At 43.4% G+C, this 21932-nt stretch overlaps 1 protein-coding gene across 1 annotated transcript in view; it reads left to right on the plus strand.

Annotated features, from left to right (window-relative positions):
• The window catches only part of LOC137414836 (alanine aminotransferase 1-like), a 112855-nt gene that overhangs the window by 75218 nt on the left and 15705 nt on the right, over positions 1-21932 (plus strand). Inside the window, 3 exon segments of the mRNA XM_068100367.2 lie at positions 6858-6994; positions 15348-15522; positions 15672-15827. Of these exon segments, the coding sequence (XP_067956468.2) occupies positions 6858-6994; positions 15348-15522; positions 15672-15827 (468 nt within the window).

Here is a 21932-nt window from a genome sequence, read left to right on the forward strand (position 1 = left end):
GGAACAGTGGTGAGTTTGAGGTGAAGGTGGGAGTGCATCAGGGGTCGGTACTAAGTCCACTACTATTTGTAGCTGTGATAGAGGTGCTGGCTCAGAACGTAAAGGAGGGTTTACCATGGGAGTTGTTGTATGCAGATGATCTGGTGTTGATTGCGGAAAGTATGGATGGACTGAAGGAAAAGATGAACACGTGGAAGGAATGTATGGAGACAAAAGGTCTGAAGGTGAATATCGGAAAGACGAAGGTGATGGCAAGTGGTAAAGCATGTGGTGAGGTGGAAAGAACTGGGAAGTGGCCCTGTGCTGTGTGTAGGAAGGGTGTCGGAGTGAACTCCATTCAATGTACAATGTGCGCTGAGTGGGTTCATCAAAAATGTAGTGGGCTGAGAGGGTCATTAACCAGTGTGGCAGCTACATTCAAGTGTAAGGTGTGCACAGAGGGAGCTGCAGATGGAGGAGATGTTGAGTTGGATCTTGGAGACGGCGTGAAGCTGGAAGGTGTGAAAACATTTTGCTACCTCGGAGACATGCTGAATGGAGAAGGTGGATCAGACTCGGCAACGGTTGCTCGAGTGAGATGTGCATGGAAGAAGTTTCGGGAACTGAGTGGCGTGCTGATGATGAGGGGAGTGTCGTTGAAGCTGAAGGGAAAGGTGTATGCTGCATGTGTGAGAAGTGTTATGATTTATGGGAGCGAGACATGGGTAATGAACGTAGAGCAGCAACGAAGGTTGGAAAGGGTGGAAATGCGAATGGTTCGACGGATGTGCGGAGTATCGTTGAGAGAGAGGAAGACAAATGATGAATTGCGAAAGATGATGGGAATAGAGCCTGTGATTGATGCTGTGAAGAGGAACAGGTTGAGATGGTTTGGTCATGTGTTGAGGAAGGATGAAAGTGACTGGTTGAGAAGAGTGATGGAAATGAATGTAGAAGGAAGTAGAGGACGGGGAAGACCGAGAAAGACTTGGCTAAAGATGGTGGAAGAAGAAATGCGGGCAAGAGGGTTAACAAGGAGAGATGCAGAAAATAGGGCAAAATGGAGAAGATTGTCATGGGGACCGCAAGGCTAACCCCTGCTCTAGCAGGGAAAATGGCCTTTAAAATGCATGTTGTTGTTGTTGACCTGGATTCAATCCCAGGATCCTAGGATCCCAAGCCGGCGCCCTAACCACTAAGCTGGCACCAGGCACTGCATTATAAACTAAAACTCGCAAACCTGCAGCCTTTGTTGTCTATCTGTCAGTGTCATCGTCTCCAGACCCTAAAGGTAGTCTGGCATTACACACAACATCAGAACCTTCCCTTTCAATCTCCTTGATATGTCTCTGTCTGCCATTACTTCCTTCTCCACGCATTAGCACACACCTGAATCCTCCTTCGCTCCTCTGCCTCGGACTTTCCATCCCCGGGCACTGTTCCACCCAGATATTCAAACCTATTTCCCTGTTTGATCTCCTTCCCCTCTAACCTGATATTCATTTATTTTCTCTGCTGTCCAACCCACATCACCTCAGTCTTCTCCATACTCATCTTCAGCCCATGTTTCCCAAATGCCTCCTTCCACTCCCCCAGTATTTCCTGCATCTCTTGCCCAATCTCCACCACAGCAGGCAGATCATCCACATACAACATCCTCCCCATACTACCCCTCATGTTCATCTTCCTGGTTACCAGCTCCATCACCATGATAAACATGAGTGGGCTGAGAGCTTCCCTGCCTCAAACCGATGTTCACACTGAACTCCTCCGACATCCCAGGACCAACCAAAACTCTTCCCTTTGTTCCCTTGTACATCCCTTCCAACAACCTAACTTCTGCTTCTGGCACTCCCATCCATCTTAGTGTTGCTATCACCATCTCTTTCGGGACAGTGTCTTAGGCCTACTCCAGGTCCACAAATCCCAATGCCATTTCACCTTGTTCCTCCAACTTATTTTCCACCAGCTGTCTCAGCGCGAACATCCCATTTGTGGTTCCCCCACCCTTTCTAAACTCCTGCTGCTCTTCTCTGATCTCCATCTCTACATTCTTCCTCCCCCCCCCCCCCCCCCCCCCATCCAGAATCCTCTCCAGCACCTTCATGACATAACTTCGGAGCGTAATGCCTTTGTACTTCCCTGGTTATTGAACATTGCCCTTCCCTTTCCATATCGGCACAATTAACCCTGTCCTCCAATCCTCCAGAATTTAACCCTCTCTCATACGTGCATTGAACAGCCTCTTCATCCAACTGACTCTTTCGGGACAGTGTCATATGCCTTCTCCAGGTCCACAAATCCCAAAGCCATTTCACCTTGTTCCTCCAACTTATTTTCCCGCTGCAATTCTCCCGCTGCAATTCTCCCGACTTATCTCGCTGCAATTATCATCTCTGTACACACCTCATGAATGCCTTGCGCTCTTCCATTCTTCATCCTCTTCAATGCCGTCCGCACTTCCTCATCCATGACCTCCATAAACTCCACTTTCCCCTCCACATAATTCTGAAGTTCGAGCTCGCTGTTACGTCCTTCCTGGTTCCACAGCTCTTTGAAATATCCTCCCCACCTTCAATACTGCACCCTCTCTGTCAGCAGCCTCTCGCCGCCATCCTTAATCACCGCCCCCCTCCACACTCCCCTTCATGCCTTTGCTAACCTCATGCCTATGAAGAGCCAATTTATAGATAATCTTCCTCCAAACATTCTCTTCCACGTTCTTATACACCTCTTCTTCCGTATAATTTCTCGCCTTATCCACAGCTCTCCTTGTTGCTTTCTCCTGCCCATACAGGTGCAGCAAACTCGCATCCGGATGACTCGCTCTATCCTTGATCGTCTCTATCCTCTTCCAGACCTCCTTCTTTCCAACCAAATGCCTTCCATACTTCCTCTGCCCACCATACCTGGTTTCTATCCCTCGACGATGCACCCTTTCCTGATGTCCTTCCACACAAAACTTATGCAATTCCCCGAAACGCCTCTCCGTACTTCTTCCACTGCTCCTCCAAACCTTCTGCTTCGCCTCTAAGTTGCTCATACTAGTTGCTCATACCTCACAGCGAATGTTTCCGAACTCTATGGTGAACGTTTCCCCAAAACTTCCCCCACCTAATCACCTTCCTACCCCTGCTCTTAACACCCTTCCTTTTCTTCATCCATACCATAAACACCACAGGCTTGTGCTGGGTGGTAACATGCTCTCCCACCACTACCTTGCAGTCCTTAACCGTCCACAACTGTCGCTTCATTACCACCACCAAATTCAATTCTGTTCCATGCTGTCCACTCATGGATGTAATCTTGTGGCTTTCCTGCTTTTGAAAGAACTAGGGCATGCCCGTACTATATATATATCTAAAATTATATCCCCCCCCTCTATTTACATGAAATGGTTTGGTCCAAAGCGAACGGCTTGCGAGTACGGTGACAATCCCCCCCCCTCTATTTACATGAAATGGTTTGGTCCAAAGCGAACGGCTTGCGAGTACGGTGACAATCCCCCCCCTCTATTTACATGAAATGGTTTGGTCCAAAGCGAACGGCTTGCGGAGTTTGGTAAAGAAATCGCCATTGCGTGCACAAACGTGCAGGAAAGCGAAAGAATCGCAAATTAGTTTTAATTAGTTTTAAAACATAGTTTAACGCCAACATAGTTTGCCAACGTGAAATAAATGAATACGCTCTCAAATGTGCCGTCCGAGGCAGAGTCTGTTCGGCACGTTCGGCACACGTGATAGCTCGCTGCTCTCTGATTGGTTGAATCGTTTTTTGGACATAGCTCGGTAACTACTTGTCCGATTAATATGAAACCTTGAAAAGGCACATCCTCGGGTCCCCAGCAATATACCTGGCAAGTTTAAAGTATATCGGACCCGTGGTTGTCGAGAAACAGCGGTCACAGACATACAGACATACAAACATACAAACATACACACAGAGATTACTGGAATTATAGATAGACTAGGGCATGCCCGTACTATATATAAGCTAGGACGTGCCCGTACGTGGGTGCCCGTTCCTTGCCAAAAAAAAAAAAAAAAAAAAATTTGTGTAGGGGTGTGTGTGTGTAAACATCCTAGGGCGTGCCCGTACGTGGGTGCAAAAAAACATGCGTGCAAACAACAACAACAAAAAAAAACTTTGAAACCACGTGGCAGTAACGACCACAGAACCCCCCCCCCCCCCCCTCTATTTACATGAATGGTTTGGTCCATTCGCAACGACCACATAACCCCCCCCTCTATTTACATGCAATGGTTTGGTCCAAAGCGAACGGTTTGGTCCATTCGATGTGATTCGATGATTCGATGTGAATGGTTTGGTCCATTCGCAACGACCACAGAACCCCCCCCCCCCCCCCCCCTCTATTTACATGAATGGTTTGGTCCATTCGCAAAGCCAAAGCGAACGACCACAGAACCCCCCCCCCTCTATTTACATGAATGGTTTGGTCCATTCGCAAAGCCAAAGCGAACGACCACAGAACCCCCCCCCCCCCCCCCCTCTATTTACATGAATGGTTTGGTCCATTCGCAACGCCAAAGCGAACGGCGAACGGCTAAATCGCCATAGCTCGGTAAGTACTTGTCCGATTAATTTAAAACCTTGAAAAGGCACATCCTCGGGTCCCCAGCAATATACCTGGCAAGTTTCAAGTATATCGGACCGGTAGTTGTCGAGAAACAGCGGTCACAGACAAACGTACAAACGTACAGAGATTACTGGAATTATAGATAGACTAGGGCATTGCCCGTACGTGGGTGCCCGTTCCTTGCCAATGCCCGTACTATATATATATCTAAAATTATATCCCCCCCCCCCCCCTCTATTTACATGAAATGGTTTGGTCCATTCGCAACGACCACAGAACCCCCCCCTCTATTTACATGCAATGGTTTGGTCCAAAGCGAACGGTTTGGTCCATTCGATGTGATTCGATGATACGATGTGAATGGTTTGGTCCATTCGCAACGACCACAGAACCCCCCCCCTCTATTTACATGAATGGTTTGGTCCATTCGCAAAGCCAAAGCGAACGACCACAGAACCCCCCCCCTCTATTTACATGAATGGTTTGGTCCATTCGCAAAGCCAAAGCGAACGACCACAGAACCCCCCCCCCCCCCCCCCTCTATTTACATGAATGGTTTGGTCCATTCGCAACGCCAAAGCGAACGGCGAACGGCTAAATCGCCATAGCTCGGTAAGTACTTGTCCGATTAATTTAAAACCTTGAAAAGGCACATCCTCGGGTCCCCAGCAATATACCTGGCAAGTTTCAAGTATATCGGACCGGTAGTTGTCGAGAAACAGCGGTCACAGACAAACGTACAAACGTACAGAGATTACTGGAATTATAGATAGACTAGGGCATTGCCCGTACGTGGGTGCCCGTTCCTTGCCAATGCCCGTACTATATATATATCTAAAATTATATCCCCCCCCCCCCTCTATTTACATGAAATGGTTTGGTCCATTCGCAACGACCACAGAACCCCCCCCCCTCTATTTACATGCAATGGTTTGGTCCAAAGCGAACGGTTTGGTCCATTCGATGTGATTCGATGATTCGATGTGAATGGTTTGGTCCATTCGCAACGACCACAGAACCCCCCCCTCTATTTACATGAATGGTTTGGTCCATTCGCAAAGCCAAAGCGAACGACCACAGAACCCCCCCCCCCTCTATTTACATGAATGGTTTGGTCCATTCGCAACGGCAAAGCGAACGGCGAACGGCTAAATCGCCATAGCTCGGTAAGTACTTGTCCGATTAATTTCAAACCTTGAAAAGGCACATCCTCGGGTCCCCAGCAATATACCTGGCAAGTTTCAAGTATATCGGACCGGTAGTTGTCGAGAAACAGCGGTCACAGACAAACGTACAGACGTACAGACGTACAAACGTACAGAGATTACTGGAATTATAGATAGATGAACCAGCTATAGCCATCCCATTCTACGTCACTAGCTCCACCAGCACTTGATCCTCTTTATTCTGTGTTCCCCAACCAAATTTCCCCACATTCCTCTTCACCTGGCTCCGCTACTCTGACATGCATGTTAAAGACCCCCACAATGCACAGCATCACGTACATTTTAACCATTCCCATCATCCTCTCTAATACATCTCTGAATCCCTGCTTCTCTGCCCCAGTCCTTCCTGTTTGTGACCCATATATAGACATAACACACCATTTGCCTCTGTATCACCACCCATGCCATAACTATCCATCCGTCACTCTGACCACCTTCTTGCTGATCTTTTTTCTCAGACCACCTTCTTGCTGATCTTTTTGCTCTGACCACTGACTTGCTGATCTCTTCTGATACTATTATTCCCATGCCATTACTCCTTCCATCCCTATCCACATGCAACAGCTTGTATCCTCCAAACAACCTCCTCGCCCTGTCTCCTTTCCATCTGGTCTCCTGCACACACACAACACTTCAACCTCCTTCTCTGCACCATCTCTACCACCTCGACCCCTCTACCCTCCCCAAGCCCCCCCCCCCCCTCATTTGATCCCACATTCAAACTACCTAGCTAAACCTCGCTTCTGAACCAGTGCCCACCTGACAGAGCTCATACCATCTTGATTAAGTTTTGGACGCTCAGGGCATTAATCAGCAGTGCTGCCCAGGCTAACCTGCATATAATGCAGTTTGATTGTTGAATGAATCCTTCATTATGTTTTGGCCAACACCAACTCCAAGATTAATTACAGCTTGTGTTTGAGCATTTGGATATTGGATTGTTAAATAGGCAGTCTTTGAAATGTTGATTGGTATTCAAACTTTTGTCTTTTCCAGAATTGAATTGTGTTTACCGCATATCTATTGGCAAAATGTGACGAAGCTTTTGTTGGCAGGTTTACCAGGACAATGTTTACGCAGATGGTTGTGCTTTCCACTCGTTCAAGAAGGTGCTGTTTGAAATGGGGCCTGAGTTCTCCAATAAAGTGGAGCTTGCCTCCTACCACTCTACCTCCAAAGGCTACATGGGCGAGTGAGACCACAAGGACATACTGAGAATTGATGATGGCTGTTCTAATCAACCTTTCATATGTACTAGACTGGTTGATGTTTTGAAGGATATTTTCAAAAATAATCTCTGCTATTTTCTAAAAATATATGACTTATTTAACAAATGCCCACAATCATCATACTAAAATATGCAATTTGGTGTCTGTCTGTCTGTCTGTCTGTCCGTCTGACGATTTTTGACAGTGATATATTCGGTCATTACTTATCCAATCTCAAGCAAACTTGACAAAGGATTAAGGGTCATATGATGAAGGTTGTAGCAAATTCATTTGCCCTCTTCCCCAAGGGGATTTTCCCCGCCAATGGGGTTGCGTGTTGAGGTGTATATCCGTGTTAAGATCGCCTTATTGTGGCGTTTTTCCAAGGAAACTTCTAATAACAAAACGAATGATAATAGTATAATATTATGTTATTGAAAAACAATATTTATACGAATAATATCCCACCTCCCAAGGGGGTTTTCCACCTTGGACAAATGCTGTGTTAACGTTTATAAATATATTATTGTGCTGTTTTCATGGGAGCATCCTCTACCAGAAGTAAAAAATATTATAAACCACAAACACGAATTATTACCTTTTTAAACAGTTGCTAATGCTGTTTAACACTAAAATTAAATAAATTTTAAAAAATCCGGACATCAGTCAATACTTATCACATCGACGAACGTACCTGATCGTATATCTACTGTAGTCTATATACCCCCAAGGGTTAATAAATAATAACACGACCCTTCCTGCTGCTTCCGTGGAGTTCTTCCAAGGAGTTTTTCATCGCGTTTTTACAAAGCCGCTTCTCATTACAAAATTAACGAGAATGGCACTCAGTGGAGAGCATACCTCCACCTGATTGGCCATATCACTCAATGGTGAAGAATCACTTAAAAAATTATACGAGCTGGATCTGGATCCGGATCTTCACGAAAATTGAATCGATTCTTCCTTGTCAGACACCCAACCTGTCCAACAAGTTTCATCCAAATCCATCCATAACTTTTTGAGATATCCTGCTATGTATCGTTTTTGGCCCCATCTCCCATTGGTGAAGAATAACTTAAAAAATTAAATAATTCACATATCCGAATCCATATTCAGATCTTCACCAAAATCGAATCGAATCGTCCTTGTCAGACACCCAACCAGTCCCCCAGGTTTCATCCAAATCCGTCCACAACTTTTGGTGATATCCTGCTATGTATAGTTTTTGGCCTGATCTCCCAATGGTAAAGAATCACTTTAAAAATTCTGGTAGCCATATCCGAATTCGGATCTTCACCAAAATCGAATCATTTCGTCCTTGTCACATACGCTACATCTCTGCCAAATTTCGTCCAAAACCGTCCACAACTTTGAGATATTTTGTTCAAGAACAGATAGACAGACAAACAGACATACATGGTTGAAAACAAAACCTCCATCCACATTTGGTGGCGGAGGTAATAACAACACCAATGATAATAGCATAATACTAATGATATTATGAAACAATATCCCCCCTTCCCAAGGGGTTTTGTGACTTACGATATTGCCTCTCCCCGACACCCTCACGGAAGTACATTTTATTATTGGGAATTTAGAATGGTGAGGCACGATCTGATTTTTTTCATTGTCCTGATGTAACATAAGTAATAGTAACAAGCATTCTGAGTATTGCGCTGCAATACATGCCCCCTCCCGGCAGTCTGTTGTCCGGAAAACTGTTGGGGAAATTCCCAAGGGTTATTTACCCACAGGTTCTGAATCGTTCCCAATCGCTAATTACCTCAGGTCGGGCTCACCTGTGATTCGCACTCGGGATTTCGATTTATACACCTTGCAGACAGGTCAGCAGAAGCACGAGAAAATAAGTTGTTGATAAAGAACCTTTCCAGTCGCTAAATATCAGTAATTTATTATATTTTCCGGTTCACGATCAATGATCGATGTGTATATATATATATATATATATATATATATATATATGTTGCTCGGGTTGGCTCCGCCCCTCCCGAAAGCTTTTGACGTTCGCTAGACGAGGCTGAGGGCGCGCGGTGCGGCTTGAGGAGAACTCGAGAATAAACAAAGTGCCATAACTTTGTCAAAAACGATCGAAACTTCGTGAAGTTTAAACCTGATCTGTAACTTATCATGAGGAAACCAGGTACCAAGTTTGAAATCATTAGCATAAAGAGTTTAGAAAAAAAAGTCCGGAAAACTGTTCTTTGCATGACGGACTGATGGACTGACAGCCTGACAGACCGAGGGACGGCGTGCAAACCTATAGTCCCCTCCGGTGTACACCGGTAGGGGACTAATAACAATTGGCAATAATAGTAAGGATAACAACATGACCCCCTGCCGCTCCCGTAGTGAACAGGTGTACTAGTGAGGAAAATTCTGTTTGGAGCAAAATTTGTTTCTATTCTCTGGCGTTTTTTTGTATGTGTTATGGGTCCCGCAGGATGGTGCAGAGCTAGCACACTTGCTTTTGACCTGTCTAGTCTGCGTTTGTTTCCTGACCCGACTAAAACTGTCAGATTGGTGCTTCACAGGCTGGACGTTGTAACATAGTCCCTCGGAAGGACGTTAAGCTGGGGGACCCTTCTGCTGTCATTAGTCGATGGATGTTAAATGTCGCACGGTATGTTTCTTGAAGAGTAGGTGAGTTATCGCTGGCAACCGAGCAAAATTCCAATTTCCTATCACCTCCAGTCAAATGTCAGGCCGAACCCAGCTAGTTTGTGAAAGACGGGCCAAATACTTTTTCTGGCCACAAGAAATTGGGAATAATTTGGGTCATTAAAGTAGTAGTATTAGTAGAATGAAGAACTCGTGTTGAACTGCATCGGCAGACAGGTGGAACAATGGATGAAATTATCGGGACATTGATTGAGGTATGCTAACCAACATGGCAAGGAAGGAAAAGCTGACGTTTTGGAGTTTAACCCTTCTTTGGAGCAAAATGATGGGCCAGATAATGCTCTTTCTTTTTTTTTACTCTAGCGAAGGGTTAATGCCTGAAACATCAGCTTCTCCTTGCTTCCCACAACATTTATCATACCTCAATCAACGTCCTCTTGATTACATCCATAGTCGTATTAGTTGTTTGTCTGTACACGGACACCCTTAAAAGTGCTGGCTCGGTAAATGCATCAGTGTCTCAAATTGTAATTTTAGTGCTGAGTAATTTTAGTGCTGAGTTGAGACAAGGAAGTACAGAAATCATACATGGTCTTGCTACTGCATTTCTGACACCAAAAGACACAAGATAATGTTTTTGGGCTCTTCTTCTTCAGACTTTGATTTTCCAAAGTTTTCTATATTCTATCAGAATATAATCAAAACGATTGCCTTCTTTCTTTATTTCCCACTTGAGAATGTCTACACTGACTGCATCACATGCCTGGGCATATACAAAACACAAGATTTTTTCCACAATATTTTATCTTGACAAAATGCCAGCCCCTTATGTTTAAACAGTATGTGTGTACAGTGTGTGTGTGTGTGTGCGTGTGTGTGTGTGTGTGTGTGTGTGTGTGTGTGTGTGTGTGTGTGTGTGTGTGTGTATATATATATATATATATATATATATATATATATATATATATATACATACACACACACACCCTGGTGTTGGGCTAGCGGCGAGGGTGCCGGCTTAGGATCCAAGGATCCTGGGTTCGAATCCCGGTCGATTGCTGAATTAACGCCAGGGGGGTTGACTCAGCCTGTCATCCTTCCGAGGTCGGCTAATTGAGTACCAGTTCACTGGTAATTCCCTGTTTGTCGTTAAAGGCGGCAAAAAGGGTTGGCGTCAGGAAGGGCATCCGGCCGTAAAACATTGCTTCAAAAAGGGGACCGAAAAACAACAACAACCACAGTTCCCGAAAAAGGCCAACCCCCGCTTTGCGGGGAAAAATGGCCTCTAAAGGTGGTTATTATATATATATATATATATATATATATATATATATATATATATATATATATATATATATATATATATATATATATATATATATATATATATTGTTACGGATCTCAACGTCGGCCCTTTCCCCTTACCAAGGGGGGGTTAGCCCCTTGTCTGTTACTGACCGACGTGAGTCCTGGAAATCCCAACGCTCCTTCCGGTCGGGAGCAGCCAGGGTAATTGGTCAATGAAAAGTCCCAAGGACCTGAGTGCCACTCCTGACCGTGAAGCAGGGAAGGGACTCCCGCTCGAACCACGGTTTTAGATGGACTAGTTGTCGAGCGGTTTTTAGCAACCCGGAGTTCGAGCCATTAACAGAGAACTAAACCCGATCCTGAGCGTTGGCCGAATCGTGCCAAGTATATCAATTGGAAGAAGGGACGAAAGCGATCGGATGAGAAAGAAGAAACCAAAAGGTAGGAAGAACAAATATTTATTAATTATGTACAAAAAAACCCGAAGAGGAAACAAAAGAAGGGCATGTACAAGGGAAGAAGAAGAAGCAGACACAGGGCAAGCTTATACAGGCTTAACTTATCAAACACCCCAGACAGAACAAACACACTTACACGAAAGGATGGAATGGCAATGGTAAAGATGGCAGGGGGAGAAGAGTCCAGGCAGATGGTAGACGTCGAGGTCCGGCTCCAAGCTCGCGCTCCGGTCCACGCTTTTGGGGTCGAGGCGAAACCCGACAAACAGCTCCGCTCCGGGCTGGCAGCGAGGAGCCGGCGGCAGCTCCACGTATTCGGCTTCACACCGGCAGCTTTCTTATTCGTCCTCCGCCTCCTGCGTCTCCGAAGCTCTCTCAACACTCCACAGAATCTGCCTCTGGTCCAGCGCACCTCCCTCAAAACTCTCTCAAGTCGTGCTCCCTCACTCATCTGGCGGTGGGGGCTTCCCGTAACGGGTTATATAGCCACGCCCTGGAACCTTCACGAACCTGCTCGATCTTTCTTTCTCCGCCCTCTCAAGCCAAACCCACTCATTCTTGGTTGGTCGGCAAGGGCTTTCTTGGCTCCACCTTCTGATGACGATGGGCGGGCAACGCCCTTCTTCTCCGAGTTGGAGCACGTGGGCAATGGAGGGTGAATGCAGTTGGTAATGTAGGCGAATGCAGTTGGTAATGTAGGCGAATGCAGTTGGTAATGTAGGCGAATGCAGTTGGTAATGGAGGCTTTGAGCAATTGAAATGGGGAGATCTATCTTATTTGATTTGGTGCAGCGTAAGATCGACTATGGGACACATGGCCTTAACTAAAACACAAAATAACGGAATAACTATAGAGAGGTTCTATGGTTGGCTACGTGCTTGTACATGGACTAGCTAAGGTGCTCATTTCAATTAACAGCCAATTAAGGGGGAAATGTACACAGGGGTTATTTATAAGGAATTTTAATACTAAATTTGATGTGAAAGTTCTAAAAACTGTAACAATATATACAGTATATATATATATATATATATATATATATATATATACTGTACTGTGTGTGTGTGTGTGTGTGTGTGTGTGTGTGTGTGTGTGTGTGTGTGTGTGTGTGTGTGTGTGTGTGTGTGTGTGTGTGTGTGTGTGTGTGTTTTTTGTCATGATTGATGGGTATCACTGTTTAACCCTGGATTAAAATTTTGCACCAACACGAATGGGTTTACTTTACCAAGTTCATAATTGCTCTTAAATTTCTACGGGTGATATGTTGCTCAAATTCGGAAAGCCCTGGTTTATTTTTCTCTCTACCTAATAACATCAGTGGTATTTATCCCAGTCTTTTTTGTATGCTGAATCGAGGCTCGTGAAGGAGCTAACATTTATTTCACAAACAAATCAACCAGACAAACAAGATATATAAAAAGAGGGAGTGGAAGACAAGATGGGGAAAGAAGGGGAAGCACACAAACATAACATTTGAGGGCAGGGAGATGTGTGGGAGGGAGAGAGCTTGGGGGGAGGAGGCGTGGGAAGGGGGGGGGATGGGAGAAGTACAAAACACAAGGACACCAAGGACTTCCAGGACAGAAGTTGGTATTTCAAAAAAGTGGATTTGGGGTGAATTAGCAGGGGTAGAAAAGATCAAGGTTTTGGATGGGGGAAGATAAGAGATGGTGGTGAACAGCTGTTTTAAAGACCTGGAGGGTGGAGTGGGATTGAAGAGAGTGAGGGAGTTTGTTCCAGGGGCAGGAGAAAAGAGGAGTGAAGGTGAGCAGAGAGTCTTGATTTTGGCAGTTTAACCATAAGAGGGTTGCAGGCAGATCTTGTGCGACCTGTAGGAATATTTGGGGGACAGAGCCCAGAGAGAGCTGGGGGGGGGGGGGCAAGGCCAGAGAGGAGTCTCGGTAGAAGACGGAAAGACCACCAACCTGCCTGCGGTGAGTGAGTGAAAGGCCCTTGGAGTTACTTCATCGCGGGAGATTCCAATGATTCTGAACGCTTTGGTTTCAACAGCGTGAAGACGAGCTAGGTGTGAGGCAGGAGCACCAGCCCAGAGGGGAGAGCAGTATTCCATTGAGCTGCGGATGAAAGCCTTGTATGTGGTGAGGAGCTCAGGTGTGCCAAGGAAGGACTTCGCACGACGGAGGATGCCCAGTCGGCGACTGGCTTTGGAGGCCAGATTTGAAATGTGGTTTTTTTCCCAGGAAAGATCATGGCAGATAGTGAGACCCAAAAGCTTGAGTGACAGAACTTCTTGGAGAGGATTATTCAGAAAGTGGATGGGAGGGTTGTCCAGTCGGTCTTTTTGGAGAGACATCGTGAGAGTGTGAGATTTGTCAGGATTGAAAGACATGTTCCACTTGTTTGCCCAGTCTGTGATTTTGTCCAGGTCTGCAGAGAGTGAGGAGGCTGCAGATTGCTGATCTGAGGGATGAGGAATGGAGCGACAGAGAGTAGAGTCATCAGCAAAGAAAGAGTCTTACTCTTACAGAAGAAAGTCTTACAAAGTCTTCCTTACAAACTCTTACTTACAGTCTTACAAAGAAAGAGAGTAGAGTCTTCCTACAATTGGTACCCATTGCATTATCCAGACCCCTTGGTCATGGAGTGTGTTACTACATGTCAATGCTCATACTCTTGGCAGAACATACGGACATCAACGACCTGTCGTGAGCATTTCCATTAAGCTAAAAATTTATCTTGTACTCGTCGCTACTCCATCACAAGGTCCTGCCGAAGCACCACCGAACAGGGTAGGAATTTTTTATATGGCCAGATATGGACACACAGTGGTCTCCTCTTTTCGAAAAGCATCATTTAATCCTACTACTAAGCCTTCTGTTGGCTTAACGGTTAAGGTGGCTAGCTTAAGATTTAGAGTCTTGAATTTGAGCTCCTGTCATGCCGTGAAATGACACTGAGTGAGTTGACTCAACCTGTCATCCTTCCGAGGTTGGCAAAATGAGTACCACCTTACTGGAAACAGTGTGCACTTCATCAGTGCCATAGCCGAGATCCCAGGAAATGATGCACCCAGCAGCCACAGGCTGCATACAAAATGATAAAAAGGATGGGTAGGGATCCCCTCCCCCCATCCCCCACCTTTCTCCCCTGGAGCCCCCATGATCCAAAATCGAAAAATCGAAGCCTGAGCAATTGTGCGGGATACCGTCTTGTATTGATGTGTGAAGTTTCAGAACAATCAGCCGGGTGATGAGGGAGGAGTAGCAAAAATAGCAAAACGTTGGTGGGCGGACGGATGGACTGACATCACGACCCATTTTCTAAGGTAATCTCTTCGAGTATTGAGATGAGATGACCTGATAATCATAATCATACTGCTGTAATGAGCTAATGTCACAATGTCACTTTCGGGATCTTCAGCAGTCACAGGTTCCAGCCGATGAAACATTGTCAAATTTGTCATTAGGTCATCTGGATAAAAGACATGAAAAAGTGATGCAAAGCCCATTTCATAATTGATAAATGAAGACAATTATCTTGTCGACGTTTTATTGGGATATATAAGATGTGCATACATGTTGCATGTATTGCAAAGGTTTTCTCAAATACAATGCATCAACAGTGTATTCCTTTTACCTTGTAGTTTGCCAGTCGTCTCATGATCACTGGTGAAACAAAAATACTTTCAATGAAAATTGATGGCTCGTCATCAAGCCATCATTTTGTGGAAAGTTTGTTTTTGCTGCAATGCATTTGCGTTTTAAATCTGATTGTACAAATGTTCGTTTTTAAGACAGTCATATCTTCAATAAGTCCAGGCCAAAGAACCCGACAAAAGCGACATTTTGACAGACAGGTAATTTATTGAACAATGAGCTTGGTTCTTCTTCTTCTTTTGTAACTGCAAGGTGTTTTTGTGTGGTACATGTCATTAAGTTGTTCTTGTACTGCTCTTATCCGTGTCCCAAGATGCGGTTTCCGTGGTGGATACATGGAATTGGTAAACATGGACCCGGAAGTGAAGACCCAACTTGTGAAGCTGGTATCCGTGCGGTTGTGCTCACCTGTACCTGGACAGGCCTCTATGGACATTGTAGTTAACCCCCCTCAATGCGGCGACCCCTCCTACGAGCTTTTTAATCAGGTCAGGCGTTACACCCGTCTTTGTTGGGGATATTAAAATCTTTTATTAATTTTGAATATTAAGGTATTATTTCTTCAAGTGTTTACAATTGAAATGAGTTAAGGCCTATTTTAGCACTGTGTTAAAAGGAGGTGTGCATGTGCCCACAGGAGAAAATGACAGTGCTTAATAACTTGGCTCTTAAAGCCCAACTGGTCGAGGAGACGTTTAACACTGTCCCAGGCATTCACTGCAACCCTGTGCAAGGTGCAATGTATTCATTCCCTCGTTTGGATCTTCCTTCACGTGCTGTGGAAGCAGCCAAGGTGTGTGATGTTATCACTCACGTTCATGCACAACAAAGTACCTTTGTTCCACGCTCTGTATGTGCTCTCGCTCTCCATGATGTAGACAAGGATAGTCTCTATGATGTACATCGAAAATGTGTATATCCCTAGTATCTTGCGAAAATTAAGTTCTTCCAGGAAAGCTCATTGCTCTTGCCTCAGAAATTTCATTTTCATAAACCTTAACCACACCATGTGGAATCATCTCCAAAGAGGTGTTTTCCAGAGCATCGGAGAGGTGATCTATGTATATAGAAGGAACCATATTTGTGTGGGCTGCTTATTTGCACCCAAGAGGAAATAAATTTTGAACTTTGCTTTGTCTGGGATCAAACCACATCCACCAGGTTACAAGTGAGCAACTTTAACCACTCCTACTGCGGTGACTTTTGTGCAATAAACATCGATTTTTATTATTATTAGTATTAATAATATCAGTTTTTTATTATTATTAAAATTATTATTTTTACAAATAACCTATCCTTATGAATGGGAGGAAGAGGAAGCAGGACTTGCACCACTGTAAAACACAAACAAACAAACCCACAGACACTTTGCAAATTATATATAGCATGTTAAACAAAGAAATATGAAAAATATATAGAAGTATAATTTGCAGAACAGTTAAAATTTCACAGGAGGGTTTGTTATGGCACTGGGAGATATTTTTTAATACGCCGCATTATTCATCGTGAGATCACAAACTAACTGTTACAATCATCCCCAGTGTTTCTATCAATCTGTTTATTTTAACTCTCCGAAAACCGTATATATCCAGCCCCTGTTTTACCTTATTTTTTACCTGTCCCGTTTAATTCCGAACCAATTATTCCACACTATCCATGAGAGGGAAAGCGTTGTTTGTTTGTGTACTTTACAGCGGAAAGTACTTTAGCAAACAAGTACTCTAAGTCATGCTCCCTCTTCTTTCGGTCCCTGAAGACAGGCTCTTTGCTAGTTCATATGGATGAAGAACAAGACAAGGCCATTGGGACAGTTCAGTCTCCACTGGGATAGAAGAGGGAGAATGCTGTTAATAGTACAGCAGGATCCCGACAATTATGGGGGATGCGTTCCGGAAAAATGTTGAGGCATTGTTTCAATGGGAAAAGGGGGATAGGTTCCCAACGGTTCATGATTCATAAGGGAAAATAAAAAATCCCACAAAAAAAAACACGAATACGCTCATCGAAAAACCACGAAAAAGCGAAGCACAAGTAAATGTCGATGCAGGTCATGCTCGCAGAAGATATCTTTCTTGCGTACACCCATCTGCTTTATGTATGGCTGGTGGAAAATATGTTTTACAACTGTTATGTGCGCAGCTGGTGGGAGATATGTTTTTTGTGCCCGCAAAAACTGTGAGAACGCAAAGCACAGGGTCACGAATGTAGAAGGAGGTCACATGTTAGGAGCCGTGAATATGCAGGGTCCGCGAATGTAGAAGCAGAGCACATGTTATGAGCCATGAATACGCAGGGTCCATGAATGTCGGCGACCGGCTGTAATGTGTTGCCTGGACAAGTAGAGGAAGTCAGAAATTCAGGTATGATCAATTGTAAGCAATAAATGTGTTTAGCTGATCAATTTCAGGTATAAAGGTGGCCTTGTATACCACAGATAACGAGAGATTATCAAGCAGAACAGGATGTCAGACTGTTTAACGCTATTTGACAAGAGGAAAGACAATGTCAACAGCATTGGATTATATGACTTTGATTATACTGCATATAAAATAAGGACTTTGGCCCGGTTGCGTGAAACTCCCATAACCTTAAGGAAAGATTTAGCTAAGGATTTCCTCAAGTGCTGTTGCATAAACAACCCTTAAGGATAATGATTTCCTTAAAGTTAAGGAAATCCTTAGGAGCCATTGCTTTGCCAGGCAAAATAAATCGGATTAGAGATAGGAAGAGGTGTCCGAAAGCAATAACACGTAATGAACGCACAATTTTAAAAGACTTGTTATATGTTGCATGGGGAACACGTGCTTGCTGATGGAGGAGGAATAAAATGATTCTTGTGCAAAATTAATTTGATTCTCATTCACGATTTTATTACTTCCGTCACCAAAGTTGGGTGGAGTTTATGGCCCGGTTGCATAAAGCATCCTTAAGGAAAAATTTGAGGATTTCCTTAACTTTTACCTGAAGGACATCCTTAAGTTGAGGATGGTTGCATATATGAATAATCGTTACGTTTTTTTCTTTAATCCTTCCTTAAAGTTAACACAAAGTTAATGTCCTTAACCACAAACCTATGCATTTCCAAATGGCGCTCTTCATGGAAATTGGTCATGAAGACGATGATTAATCGAAACACGACGCCAGAGGCTGATATAACAATACTTCCACAACTGAGTTATGATTGTACATTGTGAAACACACTATTGAGTGGCAGAATAATGACTCGGATAACATTTTCACTCTTTCATGACATCCAGAATATTTTGCTTGTAGTTTCACACTCGTATTTCACTTTTATATTTCCACACTTTCACCATGCTCGGAACGTTTCCAAACATTTACTGCACACATTAACACATTTACAATGAAATGCACAATGAGAACTGAATTCAATGAATTTTACACAGTAATTATTTTATTCCACGTTCACCCGCAAGCACGTGTTCTCCATGCAGCAATATAACAAGCATGTGTGTGGCAATGTAACAAGTATCATTTAAAATCATGTGTTCCCCATGCAGAAATATGAAAAGTGTTATTTAAAATCACATGTTCATTCCGTGTTCCTGCTTTCGGACGAGCGTTCCATCTCTAATCTGATTGGTTGCCTGGAATAGCAACGGCCCCTAAGGATTTCCTTAACCTCAAGGAAATCCTTAGCTGAGTTAACACTGAGTTAGTGTTTTGGTGCGATTTTCCTTAGGGATGTTTATGCACCAGCACTTAAGGAAATCTTAACCAAGGGTAACCTGAAGGAAAATCTTTCCTTCACCCATAAATCACATCAAGCCACGGTCGATACGTGTATGCAAACGAGTATAAACTGATGTCAACCCAAAGAACGAATCATGACCTTCCAATGTCTAATACCCGGGTGACTTGTGAAAGCTCGCTTCTACGAGTAATTGGTGGAGAAAAGCTGATGACAGGGGGAGGGCTCCCTTAAGGGGGCATTATACCATTGAAGGCAAAAAAAAAACATTTTTTTACAAATATACAAATGCATCAATTAAAATGTTTGTTTCCTAGTATTGTATATATGTACCAAGTTTGAACGTAAATGGACTTGTCATAGAGAAGATATAAGCTCCCCATTACACTGAACACAGTGAAAACAACACTGAATCACAGTAATGCACTTTTTGATAAAATGTCTTGATTGAAAATATGCAAAACTATATATGTACATGTTGCTTGATATATGAACATTACATTGGTATACATTACATAGCATTATATTATGCATGGTTACCATGGTAACCAGATGCATACAAATGATGAATTACCACTTTACAGCTTATATCTTCTCTATGACAAGTCCATTTACGTTCAAACTTGGTACATCTATCTATAATTCCAGTAATCTCTGTGTGTTTGTTTGTACGTTTGTACGTTTGTACGTTTGTTTGTCTGTGACCGCTGTTTCTCGACAACCACGGGTCCGATATACTTTAAACTTGCCAGGTATATTGCTGGGGACCCGAGGATGTGCCTTTTCAAGGTTTCATATTAATCGGACAATTACTTACCGAGCTATGTCCAAAAAACGATTCAACCAATCAGAGAGCAGCGAGCTATCGCGTGTGCCGAACGTGGCGGACACACTCTGCCTCGGATGGCACATTTGAGAGCGTATTCATTTATTTCACGTTTGCAAACTATGTTGGCGTTAAACTATGTTTTAAAACTAATAAAAACCCCGGGGGGATTGTCACTGTACTCGCAAGCCGTTCGCCGTTCGCTTTGGCGTTGCGAATGGACCAAAACATTTCATGCACCAAACCATTTCATGTAAAGCGTTCGCCGTTCGCTTTGGCGTTGCGAATGGACCAAACCATTTCATGTAAATAGAGGGGGGGATATAATTTTAGATATAGATATAGTACGGGCATGCCCTAGTATATACAATACTAGGAAACAAACATTTTAATTGATGCATTTGTATATTTGTAAAAAAATGTTTGTTTTTTTGCCTTCAATGGTATAATGCCCCCTTAACTTCAAGGTAGGATTTAAGGAAAAGCTTAAGAATATTCGTATATGGAACCATCCTCAACTTAAGAATGTCCTTAAAGGGAAAAGTTAAGGAAATCCAAAAAGTTACTCCTTGCACGTTTTTTTCTTCATCTGCACTCCTTGGTGTTGTTAGATACAGCTGAATATGATGTGCAAATCTCATGACGTGAGCTCCATATTAATGGGATGACAAGATGTCCATGAACTGGTTTTGAAAAGGGGGTGGGGCGGGGGAGGTGGGGTGGAAATTATTAGGACTTGTCAGGAAGTATAAAATGCTATATAATAACGTGTTGTTAATTTATCACATGTTGGAGCAGCGGTGTTACTCTATTTCTTGCCATGTGAGATCAGAATTTCTGTTGGCTTTAAACACACAACATATTGGGTTTGAGGCTTGCACATTGCCACTTGAGCTATTGTATTGCCACATGGTGATGGCATTGGTAAATGGTAAAGGCAAAACGTTTGCAAAAAGGGATGATATGAATGGACTTTTATGACGAATTACCACCCCCCCCCCCCCCCCTCCTCCTCTCTTTAAACTTTTTGAAAGGGGGAAGACATTGACTCCCCTTCACACGCAGATGACTTTTGAAACATACATTATAACTTGATATACAGGCATATATATATAGAGCAAGTGTAAGCCATTACACTTTATGCTTCAAAAACTGCTTGTAAGTGGCAAACTGCAGGCAATGAATCTTTCGCTAAACAAAACAAGTGTGCAAGCGTGTTTTCGGCTTCCTAACATAAAAACAACCTCGTGTTTCCCAGCATGTTCTAACCAAACCCCATACATCCTGATTTTGAAATGCTTTGACACTTGGCAAACTGAACAAAAGAGAACTGAAGTCCAGGCTGTCATATAACGAAGGTCATAACTTGCAGTAAGTTAGGTTTGAAGTGTACCAAGTATGTATGGATTTGTGTATTCATTCATATATTAAGGCCGCCTGATGACGGATAACCGAACCGGCTTTAACTTCTGAGGCGACTCAGGCGGTACTCAGGCATCATGTACCAAAAATGGCGGTTATCGCGCACGAGATGGAAGGCTGCGAGACGTTTATCTGAACGAAAAGAAATAGTCAGGTTCACTATGTTTTTTTCGTTAAAATTTTTTGGAGATTAGCAAAACTATACATTTTTGGAATATTCAGAGCATGAGGAATCCAAAAATTAATGTTGGCATTTGCGTAGACACCTTTGCGAAAATGACCCTCAGGACAGTGATGAAGTTCTGTAAAAGCATATTCCTGAACGGTATAGACCTCGTAGATCCTGTGTATAGGACTTATAGTTCAATCTGATACTACCTATAACTTCCTATAACAACCTATAACTTCAAAGGACTTGCAATATCATGTATTATGTAATACAGTTATATCACAAATATAAAGACAATGGTTTTCAATTACCTTTGTTTGTTGCTTTTCTATAATCTTGAGCACTATTTTGAGGCCTTTATTGGATTCCTTGACCCAGAAAACATAGGATTAGCATATTTAATTAAGTCTCCAGGTTGACTAGAAGCCGAGATCGCGCAAAATATGTATTTTATGGCGGCCATTTTCAAAATCCAAAATGGCGGCCATGCAGGTGTCTGTGCAAATGCCAACATGGATTTTCGGATTCTCCATGCTCTGATGATTCCACAAATGTACAGGTTTGATAATCTCCCAAAATTCTGAACGAAATTATATTTGTTAACATCGTGAACCTGACTAAAACACAGGTTTATTCCCGTACCCATGAACAAAGAAACACAACAAATGAAAATACAACAATAAAGATGATTTAATAAGACTAAAGCAATGAATAAAAATGAAATGTGAGGTAAACTAAAATTCTCGACTTTGAGGATCCTCACACGCTG

This window comes from Myxine glutinosa, chromosome 9, assembly GCF_964187855.1.
Source record: "Myxine glutinosa chromosome 9, kmMyxGlut1.1, whole genome shotgun sequence".
NCBI classification, from domain to species: Eukaryota; Metazoa; Chordata; class Myxini; order Myxiniformes; family Myxinidae; genus Myxine; species Myxine glutinosa.